The 20,674-nt window shown below is 34.6% G+C and overlaps 1 protein-coding gene across 1 annotated transcript in view; it reads left to right on the top strand.

Annotated features, from left to right (window-relative positions):
* The window catches only part of CycB (Cyclin B), a 118,546-nt gene extending 111,704 nt beyond the window's left edge, over positions 1-6,842 (top strand). Inside the window, exon 9 of the mRNA XM_090403479.1 lies at positions 6,445-6,842. Coding sequence (XP_090259605.1) covers positions 6,445-6,549 — 105 coding nt within the window. The 3' untranslated portion in view covers positions 6,550-6,842. The remainder of the gene's footprint in view (positions 1-6,444) is intronic.
* Positions 6,843-20,674: the final 13,832 nt, after the last annotated feature.

The raw sequence follows: 20,674 nt of genomic DNA, 5'->3' as shown, positions 1-20,674 counted from the left end.
CCCTTCACTTCCCCCCCTTTTAGCACCCTGTTACTAGCTACGATAGCGCCCGCTACTTTCTTCGTCTGCGTGAATTTCGGCACATCGCAAGATCTCTAGCAGCGTCTTCCGGGAAACGAATGTGCGTCGCTTTACGAGATTGCCAATGCCTTAGGCCTGCCCGTGACCTTTGGACTATTGTTTACATCATTGTATACATAATGCATTCATATAATACTAATTTATACACAAAGTTCTTTACATGGTATTACAATTCTATTAAAAGGAGGTAATTCTATTTCGATTTACAGTTAGTACTTTATTTCTTCTGCTCGAGTACAAATTTTTTCTCTCAGCTGATTTTTCTGACTTGTTAAATCTTGAATGAATTGTTTTCTTTTAAAGATTCTTCATTCAGGATGTAACAGCAGTATCTTTCACGTCAGTACTTTCATCCATAGCAAGCAAATAATAGACAAATACCCTAGCCGATTTTTGCAGGTTATCTTTAAGATCATCGGCAATATCAGCCACCCTGTGCTTGAACATTCATACAGGACAAACTGATTTTCAAAATTATTTTTCTTATCAGGACACAATTCGGAAACGGCAATCATCACACTTTTTATCAACTCTCCCTCAGTAAATGATTTGCCAGCATAAACTATTTCTTGTGATATTTTTAAGCTTACCTTTGTGGCAACTTCATTTGCAGATGTCACTTTTTTAAAGGCTTGTTGCTCACTGCTAAGGACTTTCAATAACTTTGCTGCTTTTATTTGCATTTCACTTGCATCCAACTTGCCAAGTTAGGATGTTTCGATTCGAAATATCTCAGATTGTATTCTTCTGGCACAGCGATAGATTCCGGGCAAACAATGCACACTATTTTGTCCTTAAACAACGTAAAAAAAAATTTGTTTGTCCACTCAGGATTAAATGCTGTGTTCTGAATCTATTTTGAGCTTTTTTACTTAAGCTCATTGTGTCGGTTGACAATATTAATTACAAAAAACTAATGATGAAAAACTCACAATAATGCAGGTTATGATAACAGTTATGTAATGTATTGCTCTAGCTACAACCAACCATTACACTGCCAAAGCCAGTCAAGGCATGGCCAATTTTGTGTATTAAGATTCATTCTTGTTCATAGACATCAAGTCGTTATCACGGAGATGTAACCACACAGCGACACTAGCTCTCTGACAAAACCTTGAAGCGATTTGTAATAATTTGTTATTAAATATGACAGTGGGAATAACTCCAAACGTAATTTATTGTCGAGTTGAAAGAAACATGATTGTGAAATTAATCACATGAACGTAAACATGCAGAGTCTCAGTAAAAATTTAATTCAAATCGTCTAATTTCATATCCCCCCGTATGATTAATTTCAATCAGGTAAACGGACCAAAATAAATAGCATTGCAGGCTGCATGCTGTGCAGGCCTACTATATACCCGTGAAGGATATATAGGATATTATAAACAGTACATAAGAATTTGAAATTATATTGATTTTCATTTATTTTCGCCATGCATAATAAGCAAACTTGTATACAAGTGGCCTTAGCAGTTGAAGATATTTCTCGTGTAAACTTTTTTTTTTGCATATACTTAACAATATAAGATTGAAAACTGGATTTCTTGTCACTTGTACTTTACAATCTGGTTTTGAAAAACATCTGTCTATAATCTAGAGTAGTGTAATGTGTAATACACCATTTTGCTGCTACATTTTTATACTGGAAATGAACCTTTCTACCATTAAGAAGTATGTCCATGGTCAGCTCCTACTGAGACTCTGAGTAGAAACTGATCTGGGTTGGCACTCCATAATGAATGCTATGCATGGAATAATAACCTAGCTTAAGATATTTCACTCAAACTTTTCTTTGTTTTCACTTGCTTAAAAGGAAAAATTTTCTATTAATTATATTACCTATTTTACCTACTAAACTTGAATTTCTAACATTGAATTTTTGTACAGGCTTTGTGGTTTGTGATTTTGGTAATCACATACCATAATGGATGCCACATTACTATCCTTTTTCAGTTATTTAAAACATTAATTTATCTGAAAATGTTTTCTTTACAAAACAAATAAACTTATCTGCACTCTGCAATCAGCCAAATGTACTGTGTTTATAATTTCCAAGTTAGGTATGTTTCAAAACATTGTGCTCAACTTATTCTTTAATAAGTCCATTAAAAAAAAAAACATATTGCAATGGTTTCTTGCTTCTTTTTTAGGTGTTCTGCACTTTTTTTTTGCTCATTTTTCCATGTGTTTGTATCAGTTATTCTAGGACTAGTTAGGTGGATTTTGCTTAGTTTGGTATTTATAATTCTTACAAAAACTTTTCAGCTTTGTTTTTGTCAAATCAGCTGAAACTTGTTATATATATTGTGCCTAATATGGATGGGCAGAATCTAACTTGTTCATGCTGCTCTGCAGGAATGTCTTGGACTGTTCTTGACCTTCAGTAAGGCATCAGAATCCTCTTCCTGTTTGCATATTGGTGATACCACAAACTGTTCTTAGACTGAAACCCAATTTGAGGGGGAGTACAATAAATCAATAATTGAAGGGATCCTATATTTTGTTGTATTTAATCATTTCAGAGATTTAGGCCCAGTGGCCTCTTCCATCTTTTCCTTGGTCATCCCTGGCTTCTTTTTTCCTCTGACTGAGTGGTGTCGGAGTATGGGGGGGGGGGGGTAGTAGTTTGTAACATATGCTTTATTATCAGTACTGGACAAAGTATATGGTATTCATATACTCTGTCCAGTACTGAGTATTTTTAGTTCTTTACGTATTTCTCTGCTTTTGTCACAGAGTATAGCGTGTTGTCCTTTGCAGGAATTTCATTTCTCTAGTTTCTATTTTTTTCTTCTGCAGCCATCCATAATTGACTTCCATACAGTAGAGGTCTTGCCAGAACTTTAAACTTTTTAGGTTTGAAAAATATTACTGATCATTCCTGTTATATTTGGAAATTTTCAAGTTTTGGTGTCAATGTCAGCTTCTTTTGTATATGATACAACACATCCAAGGTATTTGTTCTAAAATTTTATTTTCAATCGTGATTTTACTTCTAACTGGAGATGGTCTTTTAAAAACCATGATTTGTTTTGTCTGACATTTGTGTTCCAAATTCTTCAGCAATTATATTTAAGGAGTATGTTGATTTTTGGAGTTCATCTTCATTTCTTGCTCTGATTATTTGGTAAACAAAATGGTATTAAGTATAGTTCAACGATCCAGTTTATGATCTGTCAAGGATGCGCAATGTCACCACTGTTATTTAATATCTATGATTAATTAGTAAAGAAATAGAGGGAAAACAAAGGGCGACATTGGGCATCCTTGACAGATCCCTGTTTATTGATTTCCATTCTGTAACTTTTCATTCTTGCAGGTATTTGATTAATCTGCTACATTTTAATTATTGTAGCAAGCAGCTGATATTGAATGTTTAGAATGAGTTTGGTCCACAGTTTGTTCCTTAAGACTGTCAAAGGCTTTCTGGTTGTCTACAAATGCTATGTGCGTTTGTTGTATTTGTTGGTGTTATTTAAATTACCAAAAGGAAGGTGTGTGTAAGTTTACAAATTCCACTTTCTTAGAACTTTCTATGGAACCATAAACATGAATGTCTTATTGTGTTTTACAAAACGGTTTATTATGAAATTTTTCTACATCACTAAAATGAATGCCATAACTACTCCTTCCTTTCTCTGATCACTTTTGTCAGAAATATAACATCTTAGTAACACTGTTATGTTGACAGCATACTTAATCCTTCCTCTTCTGCCTTTTACAGTTTTGAAGTTTTTTCCAACTATTCTTGCAACCATGATTCCGAGGATAAGGTGGTTAGCCAAATGTCGGTAGATGTGTGTTCTGGGGGAAGAAAAATCGGTTTCCAGGTGGAAAAAAATACCTACCTCCGTATGAGACCAGCTAATTCACCTTTTCTCAAAAGAGACCAGATGGTTTTCCTCACGTCACTGACGAGAATCGAACCCAGATCTTTCCAACCAAAGGGCTGTCTATATCAACTGAGCTATAGAGGCCTATGTTGACATAGTGGTTCTCTAATTCTTTTGCTAGTTCCACCTCTTTTCATTCATGGTGCTTATCTTCAATTCTGCTGAGAAGTTAGTTATCATAGCTGACTTTCACTTTGTCCTGGATCTCTGACAAAATTAGTAAATGGCCTTGTTTAACTGGGCATGCTCCAGCCAACATATTCCATCAGGATTTACATGGCCTCGTATTCCTTAATGCAAGTTCTCTGTGTTCCTTATAGGTTATGTGGAGGTCCTCAGATGCCTAACTTAAACACATTAACATAGTATTTATTGGCATTAAAATTGGACATTTCAGGTTAAATTCACTCTCTATCTTCAATTCCTTGCACATAGTTTAGCCTTCATTTTAAGGAGTATGACCAAAACATTAAATGTTTTGGTCAACTGCTGCACACAGAAAGTTCTGTTTGTCTGCAAAAGCCTTCTCAGATGACAGCAATCTCATTCCTGACACTGTCTTAGGACCATGGTTATGCTTCTTTGACAGTGTTGGGTTATTGTTCCACTGATTAAACACCCAGGATATCTCACCTTTTGAGAAACTAGTCAGCTCTGCTGTTTTCAAAATCGTCTCTCCAGCTAGATGGCCATCCACTCTATTGAACTCGGAAAGATCTGTTTTTCCCATTATGATCCCAAACGCTGACCAGCAGTATTCTTAAATAGTTGTCTAGAACATGTGGTGATGCAGCTGACCAAGAATTTTGCATATACACTACGGTTTATGTGCGTCTGCATAAAGGTTTCTAATTCAGTGGCTAGTATGCATAGGTCTGACCAAAGTTCACATGAATTTAGGTACATCAGTGCAATTAATGTCTTTAATTTTTAATGGTATTCTTATCTTATGATCTCTTGCACTAATCTTAACTCATTAATTACATAATTACTTGATGATTGTTCCATTACATAAGAATGCTTTCCCCTTCATCACTTGAAATAAAAAAACATTTCACTTTTGGGCATGAAATCCAAATAAGGAATATTCTCCAAACAATTTATCAACTGGTGCATTTTGAGAGAATTGTTAGTCTTGGTTTATAAAACAAAGAACATGGGCGTTAAGAGTTGCAGTTTCTAGTTCTGTAATACTTGGAGAAATATTATACAATACTCAGTTCATAATGAAATGTTGACATACGTTCTTTTCATATATGACCTTTTCTTGCCAGCTCAATTTTCTGAAAATTGGCCTTTGGTAGTGGACCTTTACAAAAAAAAAACAGTACAGGCTTTCTTGAAAGTTGTGGTTTTGTAGAAACATTTATGGGCTACAATTGCCTTTGTGGCAAGTTTAGATTCCTTACCAGGCATTTGAGTAGGTCTCAAAGATATTAAAAATTGCTCCTTTCTCTCTCTCTACGTTTGTGGTCTATAACAAACTTACTAGTTTCTTGTCTGCTTGAACTGAGTGACCTTTTAAAGGATTCTTATAAGACAGCAATCTTGATTGTCTTGATTTGGGAGTGAGCACAGGCTCAGTTTTATGTTTTGTCATAAAGATATAGGAATATCTAAGGGTTAATTTTAATGTCCTTTCTGGAATGGGTGGAATATGATAGTGCAAGAGGAAATATTTAAAATTCTAAATTATGAAGTCTTCATGAATTTTTCATATTAGAAACATTTCAAGCTCTTAAATATTAATCTCCAGTAATCTCAATAAATTTAATTACTGAACTCATTAAGCACATTATAATATGCTGTTTATAATGTGGCTTGGATGAGGGAGATCATCTTGATCCTTGGATGGAGAGGATCCAAATTTTTCTCAGATCCATTTCGGATTTTCATAAGATTGAGTAATTATGAAAATGCTCATACTTCATTTCAAAGCTTAATCCTGTGAGCTTTGAGTTAAATGTTGTGTATTTCACTGTATGTCCAGTTTTGGGCTGTCTAAGTACTAAAATATTTAAGGGCTATGGAAAGGAACAAGTTTAATGAGGTTTTAGTTTGGTTCTTATGCTAAAACGGTGTTTTGAATTTTTCTGAGCAACTTATCAAAAAAAAAATAAGGTTTAGTAAAAAAAAAAAGAAACAAATTTAGAATAGGTATTAAACAAGTAATTATGAAATAAGATTTAATGTTTATTAGTTCCCCACATTCCCTTAATATTCTAATAAAATCTGTAGTATCAATGTGCCATCTTGGCTCTCTGGTATGTTTGCACTAACTTGTGACAGTGACTACTGAAATATCACCCCTGTCAAACTACAGATAATTTTAATTCATTCAGATATTTGCTGTTAACCTCGGTATTCAGTTAAATTAGTATATTTATAGTAAAAACTGAATTGGAAGAACATATATTACAGGTTGATAGAAAACTTGATTAAAGAATTGAATTTTTATATTTTTCAGTGTGTTAGGAACAAATATTCCAGCAGCAGGTTTATGAGAATTGCTCTGATACCAGAGTTGAAATCACGTGCTGTAAAAAAGCTTGCTGAAAATCATTTAAAGTAGTTGCTATTTATGATTAAAGGAACAGAAAACTGATCAGTTGATTCAAATACTGTAATTAAAGAATGCTGTTTTGTTCACCTTCTGATTGTGATTTTATTTATTTATATTGGACCTGTGAGCTTAAATCATGCTTAAGCTCTATCTAAATTCAACTCTTAATTATAGCTCATTTTAATCAGGAATATTAATTGAATTCATGTAAATAAATGCATATTAAACCATAAATTTGTCATGATTGCTTTTAAATGACTAAATTGTTGTAAATTTGAAAAATAAAGTGTTAACATATTTGTTGCCTTTTGCTTGTTTTAACTGAGACCCGAATGAGTTTTAGATGATAAAGAATTTCTTCAATAAATACGATAGTTTCTTCTCTCATTTCTGACAATATGAAATCAAATTCTTAATGGCAGTTAAGTGCAAACAGTAGTTCTATAATTTATGGGTCATCCCTGCTGCATATTTAATATCTTGGTTCTGAGTGAATCAATCTTAGTTACCAGTCTTATGAAACAGCCTCAGAATTTAAATCTGGTTATCTAGCACCAATTATGGTTTGAACAATTTTAGATTAGACCTCCCAAGAGTTAATTCTCATGTATAATTAATGCTTTAAGCACATTCATTTTTTGCACTTGCCACACTAATGCAATACATTTACTCACCAACCACATCTTTTAAAGAACCTGCTTCTCACTCCTTTCTCATACAAACTTCCAGAAATGGCTTCTTGTTCTTCCTTTGTCTCCCTCTACTCCATGTAAAATTTTCATTTTGTCTGTTAATGATCCTTCAACTGGTCTCAACATATCCTCTCTATATGAAAGATCTACAAATTGCATTCCCTTGATCTATTGCATATCCCACATTCCAAAATACAGTCTTAATGAATCTTCTCTGGATCTCCTTCAAAACTAGGAGACTAGATTTGAATACAGTGATATGTGGTGTGATCAAGGCCTTATACAAAGGAATCATAACCTCTTTGCTTCTGCATATTGGTCAATATGATCTCACAATATTAGCAAGGTGATGTCTAATTTCTGACTCATTTTCTCTGTTCATGTATTAGTCTGAAAGGGGAGGGGGGAATTCTATCTCTGAGAAGACTACATTTCTGATCTAAAATAAAGATTCAAGCTTAGTTATATAATTTTGAGAAATAGAATCAAGCCAGCTATAAAGTACTAAAAGATATCAGTAGTTAAAGCTAGCTAACAAACTGAAGAAATTTGGAAGAGATTGTCTGAAGTTATTAATCTTCCCAAGCATTGTTTCAACAAAACTAATGAAAAAGATGCTCTCAGAAGAACATACACATTATGAATGAACAAAAGCTGTTGCTACACCAAGCACCAAAAGATTGCTTAATGTTAGGATCAAATGACTTCAAAATAAAATGCTCCCTATCTATTTCAAGCATTGAAGCAAGTGATTCAAGTAATAAAGAACTTGAATAGTTTAACAACAGAAGTAAAAACTGAATAATCCAGTATTTACTCAACAATAACAGGAATTGTCAAGGGTAAATTGGAACAAGATCATAGAATTCAAATGTTCAATTACATGCTCTGGGAACAAGGTAGCCAAGTTTTTTGTCAATTTAAATGCAGAATTACAACCTCCCAAATGTTTAACATCCATACTTATTTAGGTTAGGAACAGTTTTTCTACATGTGGAGTATCTAGCATCTGATCTGCTAATCCACTTTGTCCATAACTAATTCTAATGTTCTGTTTTGCTGGAATTATGGTAGAATGATATTAGTGGTAGATTTGTAACAGCTGTAGAAATATTCAAGCTATTTATGAGAATATTTCATTCTCATGAATGCAACAGCATGTAGAGTAACTTGCAAGTGATCAGGAGGATTGTTTTAGCAATCTATTATGTATAACACTGTCAAATTCAGTGGACAAAGGGCTATACACGATTTTTATTATTTTTTTTAATGCTCCTGATGGACTAACAAGTCACTAAATTGAAACAGATGTAGTTGGACTGGAGACTAGTAAAATATGAATCGCATGTCACACACGTTAACTAAGAAATATATATTGAATGTTATGGCAGATATTATGGAATTCAGTTGAAGAGAATTAGAATTTCAACTCAAATTGTTGGCTTGCTTGCACAATCTTTTGTTAATACTGCTCTATCTCTAATGGACTACCATTGCTGTCTGTTTTGTGCTCTGCTTTCACTTCTCATTAGTTGTTAATGAAGGATTATTCATTATATATCTCAAGTCTTGTAAATTACTGGTAATTCTTGCTTGAAATAATGGGAAAGATGATCCTATTTGGGTAGGATGCACACAAGGAAAGCTCTAGGCCAGCAATAGCAAATAGGAGATTCCTGGTAAGTCATAGCCATTTTGTTTTTTCCTGAAAACTAGTTTCCGGAAATCCCTGCATATCTCTTGTACCACAAATTTTTAGCTTTGATAATTTTGGGAAAAATTGAATTGGAGATTTGCAGATGATGCAAAGTTGGGAAGAACTATGAGGAGCAAAGCAGATGCCTTACAGGCAGGAGGATCTGAATACTATAGAGCTGGCAGTTCAGTGTAAGCTTGATATTTGGTAGGTAAGGATGGGGCATACAGTACACATTTAATGGGAAAATTTCTGAATGAGAGATCTGGAAGTGGTGGTGGTGGAAAGAGACTCGAAATTTAGGGGTCGAATTGTGAGAATACCCCAATGGATTACGGCAATGATAAGGTGGACTTTAACATGTAGGAGCAAAGAGGTTATAATTCCTTGTACAAAGTCTTGATTAGGCCACATGCCTACTTTGTACAGATCTGGTCACCTATTTTTTTTAAGATGATAGTCTAGAGAAGATTCACTCAGTCCATATTATTATGGGCTTTAGAATGTGGGATATGAAGACAGATTGAAGAATGTAATTTACAAAGCCTTGTAAATAGATGGAGAGGTAAAGTGATTCAGATGAGTTGGCTACTCTAGGTTTTTCTAGAGTAGAGGGAGATGAGTAGAACAAGAGGCCATCCCTGGTAGCCATCTAAAGAGGGTATGAGCAAGGATGAGTGAAATGCATTGTTTCAGAGTGAAGAAACTGCACAGGTTTAAGGCACAATTAGATCTGATTTTTGTGGGCGAGTTAGTTGTTGCCTTATTTATTTTTACTTGTGTTGTTAACTACCTTACCAGCCATTATGGATCAAATACACATTCTCATACGCTTCATATCCATCATATATTTCAATGTAATATCAATGGTATTATTATTTTAATATGCACTTCACATCCATGATAACCTTGACGTCTTGGCCAGTAGCGTAGTTAATAAATAATTAACATAAGTCTAAATAAACAAGTGAGTTTTAAGAGTAACTGAAACGTCGGTGACTCGTGAATTTTTTGGATTGGTTTTATTTTACTAACAGTAGAGCAATATTTCCAGATTAAAACTTCCATTTGTTGATAGAGATTAGACCTTGAGTATTCCTTAGAGATCATAAAAGTGAGTTTTTTTTTATTTCCCAAATTCAACACTGATCCAACTAGTTGAATCAACTGGTCACTGAATTAAACTTGATGAAATACCATAAGCTCATCTTCAGATGGTGCTTAATAGCAAAGACATGCCAGCCTTAACCCTGAAAGCATTACATTATAACCAGTGATTAGTTTTTATAGGAAATATCACTGAACAAGGTACAGAATTTAGAACCTCATCATGCCAAAATTTTATAGATACTGGCAAAGCTTTTAACAGCACTGACATACATTACAGAAAATTATTAGAAATCAAGTATTTGTGAATATGTGAGAAAAACAGACAATTAGAACGATTTGAGAAAACGACTGCATAATGTCTGAACTACTTTTTAACATAATTCATCTCATTATTATTATTATTATTACGGGCGACTCCAGGGAGTCCTTAGACTCATCGAGGGAGGCCCTAAACATGTCCACACAACTATTCAACATTCTCACAGTACCTATCATACCTTGCCTTGAACTCGCTCATCGTCATAGCACACAACACCACAGACTCTGGCAGCTTATTCCACTCTAAAAGTAAAGAACCCAGCTCTAACACCTTACCCAGCTTCCATAGGTGTCCCCTAGTTCTCCCACCACCAGTCCTGATCTCAAAAATATCCTCTGAATTAATCCTATAGAAACTCTTTAGCAATTTGAATGTCTCAATCATATCTCCCCTTCTCTGCCTATCAACTAATTTCTGCAACCCACAAATCTTCAACCTGCTATCATCTTGGTCACTCTCCTCTGGATCCTCTTCACTTCCTCCCCATCAAGAAGAAACCTAGGTGACCAAATCTAGGCACAGTAGTCGAGATGAGGTCTTACCAAGGCTCGGCACAGAGGTACAATAACTTGCTTGTCTCTGCTCATCAAAGTATTTTTCAACAACCAAGTGAGTTGATGAGCTGATTTAGCCACTTTTGCAATGTGCCCCCTAAACTTCATCTTCCTATCCACCAACACCCCCAAGTCCCTGGCCTCCTCAATCTCCTGAAGTACAGTTCCACCAATGTGGTATACTGCTGCTAATCTTTTCACCCCAAAATGCATAACCTTACATTTTGTCACATTAAATTTACATCCATTTTCCTTAGCCCAGAACTCCAATCTATCCAAATCGTCCTGCAAGATTTTGACATCTGCGTTCACTATTGCCCTACCCAACTTTGCATCATCAGCGAACAAATGAACTGTTCCTCTTAGATCCTTCCCTATATCGTTAATGAACCAATCACTGGTTATAATGCTTTCAGCATTCTTGTAAGAGTGACAAGTCTTTGCTGTGGTATTTATCAAGTTTGTTTCACTGACCAATTGATTCAACTAGTTGAGTTAGATTGGAGAATAAAAAAAAAAAGTTATAAAAATTTTACTTACTGCATGTGCATTACTTAACAGCAGACAACCTATGCAGTACATGCATGTGCCTTCATTACTACTGAATACAGACTAGCTACGTATTTTTATTCATACACTTCCATCATTTTTACTGTTTGTGCACTCTGGGATAGAGTACAATCATGACTGGAAAAAAGTGAACCCATGCTAAACTCACCAAAATTGAGCTAGAGATGAAAATCATAAAGAATAAAAATTATCAGGTAAATACTAGATAATTATCTTTTAAAAAATTCTCCAGCAGGTGCCACTTGTGTCCTGCATGTTTACAAATTTCAACATTGATTTGTGTCACAAGAAGCATTAAAAATATCTTTACTGTAAATTTGTGTGTGCATGTGCACACAACTTGAATGTGATGTTTCCATAATGCAACAATTCTTTAATGCTTTTCATAACTAAAATTTCTAAATAACACTGGTAAAGAGAGAAGAGACGAAGAAATTCCAAGGATATGCCATGCATCTTGAAAGGGATATGTACCAACACTAAATTGGAAGAGAAGCATAAGCAGTTGCAAAGATGGTGCTAATTGTAACATGTTTTAAGAAGATATGTAAATTTCATGGAAACTGAACTGGCTGTTTACACAACTTGTAATTACAAATGAACAAATAAGAGGTTCAAAGCTATGCATCTTAATTATATTTAAAGCTGATTTATCTCTATATATCTATGGAATTCAAAAAAAAAAAAAAAGTTATGGTTATTTTAAACGAAGAGAGAACCAAAAGTTTAGAATGTCACTTCTTAAAGATGTAATTCTTAGTTTATATTAGGAAAAGAGAAATATGTGAATACATTTCAACTAACGATTAAAATTATTAATGCACAATGTTATCTTAATTTTTTGTTTGAAAATCATGCTTTGATTAGTTTTGTCTAAATCCATAATTATTGCAAACACTACATAGCCACTGTAGCTGGGTGGGTAGGTACAGCACCCATTCATGGTGACTTCCCAGCATCTGCTCTGTGGAATAACATTGTGCCATGTTGCTAATATTCATGAGCAGTTCACTGAATACAACAGCAACTTCTAGGTGTTACCATTACTAATAAATTCAAATCCCATAGAACATCTCTAGGATTAAGTGGATCAAAAGATCCAATCTCTGAATCTTCCATCCTGATTCAGATCAATGGGGAATGAGTCATGTGATGCATTACAGCTAACCTTCAGCAGTATGTTATGCTATGTAGCAGCACTTCAGGCAGCAATGTGTGGAGGGAGAAAAAGAGGACTACCACAAACTATAGAATGGTGGTCAATATTTTGACCAGACTACAGTTAATCAGAAACTCTATTAGCTTTAATGATCCATCTCATTAATTTATGTGTATATGTGTAAACAACACTATATATATACACACACACATATGCTGCTTGGAAAGAAATCAACAGACCCTCCCCTCCCCCCAAATGTAATGAATTGCACGTTTGTAGCAAAATTGGAGGAATATTATGCTCCCAAGTCAGTGCAACTGTGTCCTGGAGAAATGGCTGTGAGAAGGGAACTGGCAAAGTTTGAAAGAGGTGTTGTGATAGGATGACATGTGGCAGATTTATATTAGCAACTTGTTGAGAAATTGGCTGATGCATGGTAGTTTATGTAAAAACTACCATGCATTGGTCGACACCCTGAAAGAGGAGTTCTGGGCATCGACTAAAACACGAATCTGCACAAAAACATTCAGGCTCGCAACATGGGTTTCTATGGTAGGACCACAATATGCAAGCTTCATATTAACCAAACTAACATGCAGTGTCTTCATTGGTGCAAAGAGCATATACAGTTGGACAGGGAAGCTTAGAAAGCTGTGGTATGGAGTGATGAATCACACACTATCGCCAATCAGATGGACAGGTGTAGTGGATGCCCTGTGAACATATGTTATCAGAGTGCATAACCCCAACTATGAAATTTGGAGGGGGGCAGTGTGATAGTGTTGGTCCTGTTTTTCTTGGTTTGGTATCAGACCTCTGTGGTGCCATGAACATCGAACTGAGAGGTAGCCGAACATTAGATAATGTCATAAGGCTGCTAATATAACTGCATGCTTTGTAGACATGAAAATCACCACACTTGACTGCCTCCACAGATCCCTGCTCTCAACCCTATTGAATATCTGTGGGATGAACTGGAGCATTGAGTGAGGTTGAGGCTTGTCCATCTCACAACAGCCCAGGACCAAATTACATCCTTATAGGAAAAATGCTCCAAGATTTCCATTAATCGCTATTGTACGGTTGTGGGAAGTATGCTCTGTAGGATTGCTCTAGTCATTGCAGCAAATGGAGGTTCCACTTTTTATTATGGTAGGCATTATGGCTGTTTGTTCTAACTATGGAGTCGGACTTCTTTCCAAACAGTGTATGTATATATACACAAACATACCAATAAATGATTTTTACTTCTTGCATATTAACTATATATAATCAGAAATGCAGTTTATATGCAACAAAATTATATTGCAATTTGGACCTGCACCTAATTAAACCAAACTGTGTTTATTTACCATAATGTAATGAAATGCATTAGTCAACTCTCACTATAGTGACAAAGTAATTATAGTTTCTTTTAGAATAGAATATCATTAATGCAGTAGGGATTTGGCCAGAACTTTTTTAGTAGTTATAATGTGAACAGAATGTAGTTAACTGCATTATACAAAATTGCAGCTCTGATATGTTCATAAATATCTATGTATGCCAGAGGTTAATACAGTTGATCCTAGAACAATATGGGTTTGAACTGTGTTGGTCTACTTACATGCGGATTTTTTTTTTTTTCCCTGATAAATATATATTGGAAAAACTCAATTTGAAAGAAAAAAAATGTCATAAATTAGTCTATTTTATAATTTACCATAAGATATATACATAAACATAAAATTTATCAAACCTTACGCTTACAGATCATATATGGTGCCATTTGCAGTTGAGAGAAATGTAAAACAAAAAGGGTATTAAATAACTACATAAAATAAACTTAAATTTAATTCACATAAAATAAAAATTGATTGATTGATTCATTAGTATATTAGCTAGGCTACCATAAAGCAATCATTAATGATTATATCTAATTGATCATCCCTCTCTCACAGACGTTCAAACTTTCTGCCTTGCACTTCCTACAGATATTTTCATGGACAATGCTCTAGAACTGGCCAATAATTCCTCCAAAATCATAAAAACAAGAGCCACTAGTAACCAACAGCCTTTTACAGCCCACCTTTAATTAATAAACTCATTAAAACTTCACTGCCTCCTCTTTTATTCCATCTACTTCTGTCCTTTGGAATAGTCATCCTCCAAAGATTATAACCCCTAGCTATTCAAGCAAAATGGAAAGACAACTCTTGACTGTGGATCAGATATTATATATACATACACATAAAATCTCTCATGATATGTGACTTCATAACGTGTTTGTTTTTACATTTTTTTTTAGAAGAATGTACTTAGAGAAATATTAATTTTTGTAATAATCTTGTAATGAGCCTTGGTTAAAATAATGTGGCTCATGCCAACAATGGTTGGTCTATTGGTAGAGCCTCTGCTACTAATGGCTCATGCAAAAAGGTTACCATTTTCAAGACGCGCATGTGCACAAGGGAAGTCTGAGTGGAAAGTAAGGCAGGCCGTAGAGGAGGAAATTTGTCTTGGGGTTTTCTAAGCCTTCTCTTACCTGGGTCCACCATCATGCTAGGTTTGCTGTTGGAAATCTAAAAAGAAGCATTGTGGGTTTTGGGTCTGTTCCCACGTGAGAAGTATTGTGTCAATTGTCTCGAAAGGAAAAGAGCTGTACATCACCAACAAGTTAAGGGTCCTCTATGGCACGGCATAATAGACGACTCAGACAAGGTAGAAATTTAGCAGGAAAATCAGGAACAAGCTGGCAACTGGAGAGACAGGAAGAAGACTTATATGTGAACAAAAGGTAATGTGATAGTGTGCTGAACAAGAATTGTAAGTAGTTATAATACTGAACGAGAATGCATGTCAAGTGTTTATGTTCATGAGATAATGTATATTAATGTGGAATAAGGCTTAAACAAGTTATGCCTAAATGTTATGGTGAATTAGATTAGAAAGAATTGAGACTAGCAAGAGAATTGTAATGACATTGTATACACATATATGTGAATCAGTCTGTAAATATTTCCTTTTGACTTAAATGGGTTTGTGAACAACACAGACTAATTCTGTCAATGCACTAAAAAATTCGAATCTGCATAAGATAGAAGTTTGAGATTTATAATTAAGCCATAACTAATTTAAAGTAAGGGGATATATATATATAACTGGGAGATAACAATATCTGCATTGTCTTTTGTTTAAGATCTTATCTCACACTCGAAATATAGTCTAACTCAGTGGTCGATATGGGCTCAGGGGTCGAAAGAAAAATATAAGACATCATTGTATGGGTAATGTTTAATTCGGTTAACTTGGATTACCTCCATGACAAAAGACATGGAGGTAATGACAACGCAATTAAGAGTGAATCATGGGATCAGTACCTCCATCTTACAGGTCCATGAATAGGACCTGTAAGATGGAGTAAGGTCATGAAAATAGTTACTGAGGCCAATCAAGTAGGCCAAAATGACGTATTTACCAATAAACGGATGTTGGTGGTTCCTGCCGGCCGGCACAGTGGGAGCGAGATTGCAACATGTGCGTGGTTCTTATTTACTGATACAAGTATTCAACCCCAGTCTCATTTTTGCACATAAACATACAAGTGAGCGTTAATGTTCTAAAATTCATCAACATACATGTTATAATTCAATCGTTATTTATTCACGAACTAAACTTCTCTATGTTGAAGAGTTGAGCAGCACTGGTAGTAATACCAGTAGTTTATTAATATTAATATCACTAGTAATACCAGTGATAGTAATATAATAATGTATACTATATTATACATGCAATAAACACTGTAACTATAGTGGGAGCGAGATTGCAACATTTGCGTGTTTCTTATTTACTGATACAAGTATTCGATCCCAGTCTCATTTTTGTGCATCGACATACATACTATATTATACATACAATAAACACTAACTATAGTGGGAGCGAGATTGCAACATTTGCGTGGTTCTTATTTACTGATACAAGTATTCGATCCCAGTCTCATTTTTGTGCATCGACATACAAGTGAGCGTTAATGTTCTAAAATTCATCAACATACATATTATATAATTCAATCGCTATTCATTCACGAACTAAACTTCTCTATGTTGAAGAGTTGAGCAGCACTGGTAGTAATACCAGTAGTTTATTAATATCACTAGTAATACCAGTGATATTACTAGTAATAGTAATATATAATAATATATACTATATTATACATACAATAAACATTGTAACTATAAAATAAACAATCTAAAAACTCACATAAGCATCTGTTTTTGCTTGTCCTATTATATAATTACGTAATAGTAAAATATAGGGGGTCGATAAAAAGTCGAGAAACTCTTGAAGTGGTCTATGGGCAAATAACTTTGGCGACCCCTGGTCTAACTGGTGCAGTCATAAAACAAATTTGTTGCACTATAGAGTGTGAGAAATAAGAAATAGATAGATGGCTATAGTTCATTCAGCCAACCATTATAAGTGCAGAAAAAGATGAAGCACGGTAATAGAGATACAGGACGTAATTATCACATATATATACATATGAAAATTGCTGTTGCTTTGTTATACCTGTAAATGTAAATAAATATGAATTTCTTTTTCGTTATCTTTTCATTTTTGATGTCTAGTGTTAGTAATATGTATAACATGTACCGTGTTTTGATCATATATATAATATAAGACAATATTGATGTAGTTACTGACATGATTCATTTTGTATACAGACAACATAAACTTACAGTATCGATAAATATATAGATAAAAACACATTTACAGATATACAGTATCTGTAAATGTGTTTTCTCTTTATGATTTTCTTTTCTCTAGCTTACTTTATTGCAAGTATATAGTATATAATACATATATATAATATAACATACAAAATATGTGTTAACTGCTTCTGTTATCAGTAAGGCTTCCACTCAACAGTAGCTATTAGTAAAGTTTTGGGGGATTCAAAAGTTATACGCATGTTTTCAGCTGAGTGGGGATTCGCAGTCACGGAAAGAGCATGTAAGTTCAATTCTAGCTGCCAACTAGAAGAACTTCGCCTTTTATTGACTGGCTACCGAGTTTATCTCTGGCAATGGCAAACAAGTTTTTGCTCCCAGAAACCGCACCCTCAGTCTCCAAAAGTTAGAGCTAAAAAGGCCTTGCCTACTCCCTATATATTTTACATATATCCTTTTATACGCTTATAAATTATTCCACTTTTTTTTTAATTGTTACAATACATACAAATTAAATTTTGTTTTACAAGAGAGTGTAGCTATGAAGAGATGAATTTGATTGGCTCGGCATTAACTAAAGATCACTCGACCCAAAGATAAATGGAACCGACAATTTTTGAGTTGAATGCCAATTCTCTTCAACCGAATTCCATAACATCTGCAACTGTCATGACAACATTCACTATATATTTCTTAGTTTTAAGATGTTTAACGTTCGGACAGAACTCCTCATTACTGGTGGGCTCAACTCACACAAAGTTTCAACCCTTGGTTGATTTTTATTGCCTTGTTTGAGTTTGAGCTGGAATGGGAACTCACACAAGCATTACATGGCATGTTTCAATTCGTAGTAGAATTTTATTTGAAGTTAGCCTTTGTGATGTGATCTGTCATAATGACATCGAGAATTTCAAATGCAATCAAACAAACACTTATTTCATGTAATTGAAAAATTGGACAATAATTTTAGTTAGATACTGTGTTTCCAGTGCAACATATGGTTTTGCTTGCCTATACAGGGTAGTTTCTGTGAGAGGGGTACATGTGATTCACTAGTTAGCACCGTTTTTATTTCAGCTGTCTCTAATTTCACTATTTGTTGAGAAATATATTATTACAGACTGCAAAAGCCTATGCATCTTATTCAGGGATACAATAAAACTACCGTATTTTCCGGTGTATAAGACGCACTTTTTTATCTTAAAAATGGGGTGCATCTTATATAATGAAGGTAACGATTGTTTCCTCTTTTCAAAGTCATACACACTCCCTTTTATGTTCCAAGATCTTTGTAGGCGGTTAATGGTGCAATCAAATTGATGCGTGACCTTCACGTAACTTCTAGCACGTCATTGGCTAAGAACAGGGAGTTCCTGTTCAAGTTTCATAATATCTTATCCGAGTAATCAGTTACCGATGTTTATTAGTATTGAGTTGACGAGTTGAGATATTTTGTGTTCAGTTTGATATTTCCCCGTAGATTTTAGCGATGGAAAAAAAACAGGCAACAATCATATTCTTCAAGTTACAAATTGCAGGTTGTAAAATATGCGGAAGAACACAGGAATAAGGAAGCTGAAAGACATTTTGGACCTCTGCCTACAGAAAAAATGATTAGAACGATTAGGTTTTTTTCCAAAAAATTGAATTAAATTTCTTGGGTGCGTCTTATACATACACCGGAAAATAGGGTATTTTTTTCTTACATCTACAGTATATATAATGGCTGTTGGGAAGGGCATGTTGTTTTTTGTGTGGGAGGTATATATGTAAAACCTTTTAATGTCTTTTTTTCGTAAAGTGAAATCAGGGGTGCCAGTTATACACAAGGGCAAGTTATATTCGACGATAAGCGTTCGCCGACAAGTTCACATCCTTCTGCTGCTTCCCCTGCTCCGCTGACTTGTATGGCGAGTTACAATGCATAAATATTTTTCTCACTACTGTTTTTTTTTTTTCAAGCCAACATCATGAAAATCAATAATTTTATACTGAATAATATAAATTGTTGGTGATCAGAATGGGATATGTCAATGAAACTTACAAGTTAATTTAATGATGTTGGCCTGAGGAAACTACAATATTGTAGCATGTCCTGTGATCAATAACTAATTTAAATGCGTACTTCTATTTGTCAACATGCTACACTGATTATGCCATAATTAATTTTCTCCTCTATATATGCTTGAGTCATTATTTTCCGAAATGAATTTTATAACAGACAGTTTAAGAAATAGAAGGACTGATGAATCTAGTAATACACATGTGGAATACTAAAAGTGACAAAATATGAACCTGATATAAAGCATTTGGCATATAATGTATAACAGCAAAAATCTCATTAATAAATTGATAATAGGTTGATATTGATTTGTATACGACAATGTGTATGTCAAATTATGAGTTCATTTTTATGAAATTCTATGTTAATTTTTAAACTTGTTTCAATAAAATTCTGCAATTTATTTTGCATCAATTAGTTGCTGATTACGTGCCGGGCACGTCAGCAACTCTATTTGTAAACTTTTGGCACGCGGACATAAAAAAGTTCGCTACCACTGGCCTAGGTGTAGTGGCCCCTTGCCTTTAATACAAAACATCACACATCCCCTTCTTGGAGATGTGGTTTGGCATTAAGGGTAAATATTAAGATTAGTGATCGGAGCTTGTTCCACCTTTGCCACGAGTTGCCCTGATCTTGCACTACCTGTGGGATCAGTTAGACTTGCATCAATTGCAGGCGCAAACTTGACTTTTGGTCTGTTTGCTTACTTGGGAAATGGAGTAAAACCAGGTTTAAAATTGCTTGGTATCCTTAACATATTTATACCCAAGGTAAAAATACTTTCTACATTTATATCTCCTCCAGAGATTTTAGTTAATATTTAATAAGGTTAAAACACCTTATGGTAACTTGTTTTGGTGAAATACAAGCTCTGTATTACTAAATCTTGGTATTTCTATTTCTAGCCTAGCTCCCACTGATGAGACCTCAATAAAGGTCGAAACCGGTCTGGATAGTGGCCCCTTGCCTTTAATACAAAACATTATACATCCCCTTCTTGGAGATGTGGTTTGGCATTAAGGGTAAATATTAAGATTAGTGATCGGAGCTTGTTCCACCTTTGCCACGAGTTGCCCTGATCTTGCACTACCTGTGGGATCAGTTAGACTTGCATCAATTGCAGGTGCAAACTTGACTTTTGGTCTGTTTGCTTACTTGGAAAATGGAGTAAAACCAGGTTTAAAATTGCTTGGTATCCTTAACATATTTATACCCAAGGTAAAAATACTTTATATATATATATATATATATATATACTGT

Source organism: Typopeltis vanoorti, chromosome 14 (assembly GCF_054136105.1).
Source record: "Typopeltis vanoorti isolate ZY-2024b chromosome 14, IOZ_Tvanoo_1.0, whole genome shotgun sequence".
NCBI lineage: Eukaryota > Metazoa > Arthropoda > Arachnida > Uropygi > Thelyphonidae > Typopeltis > Typopeltis vanoorti.
Note: the sequence above shows the minus strand (reverse complement) of the source record. Positions and strands in the feature narration are given on the sequence as shown.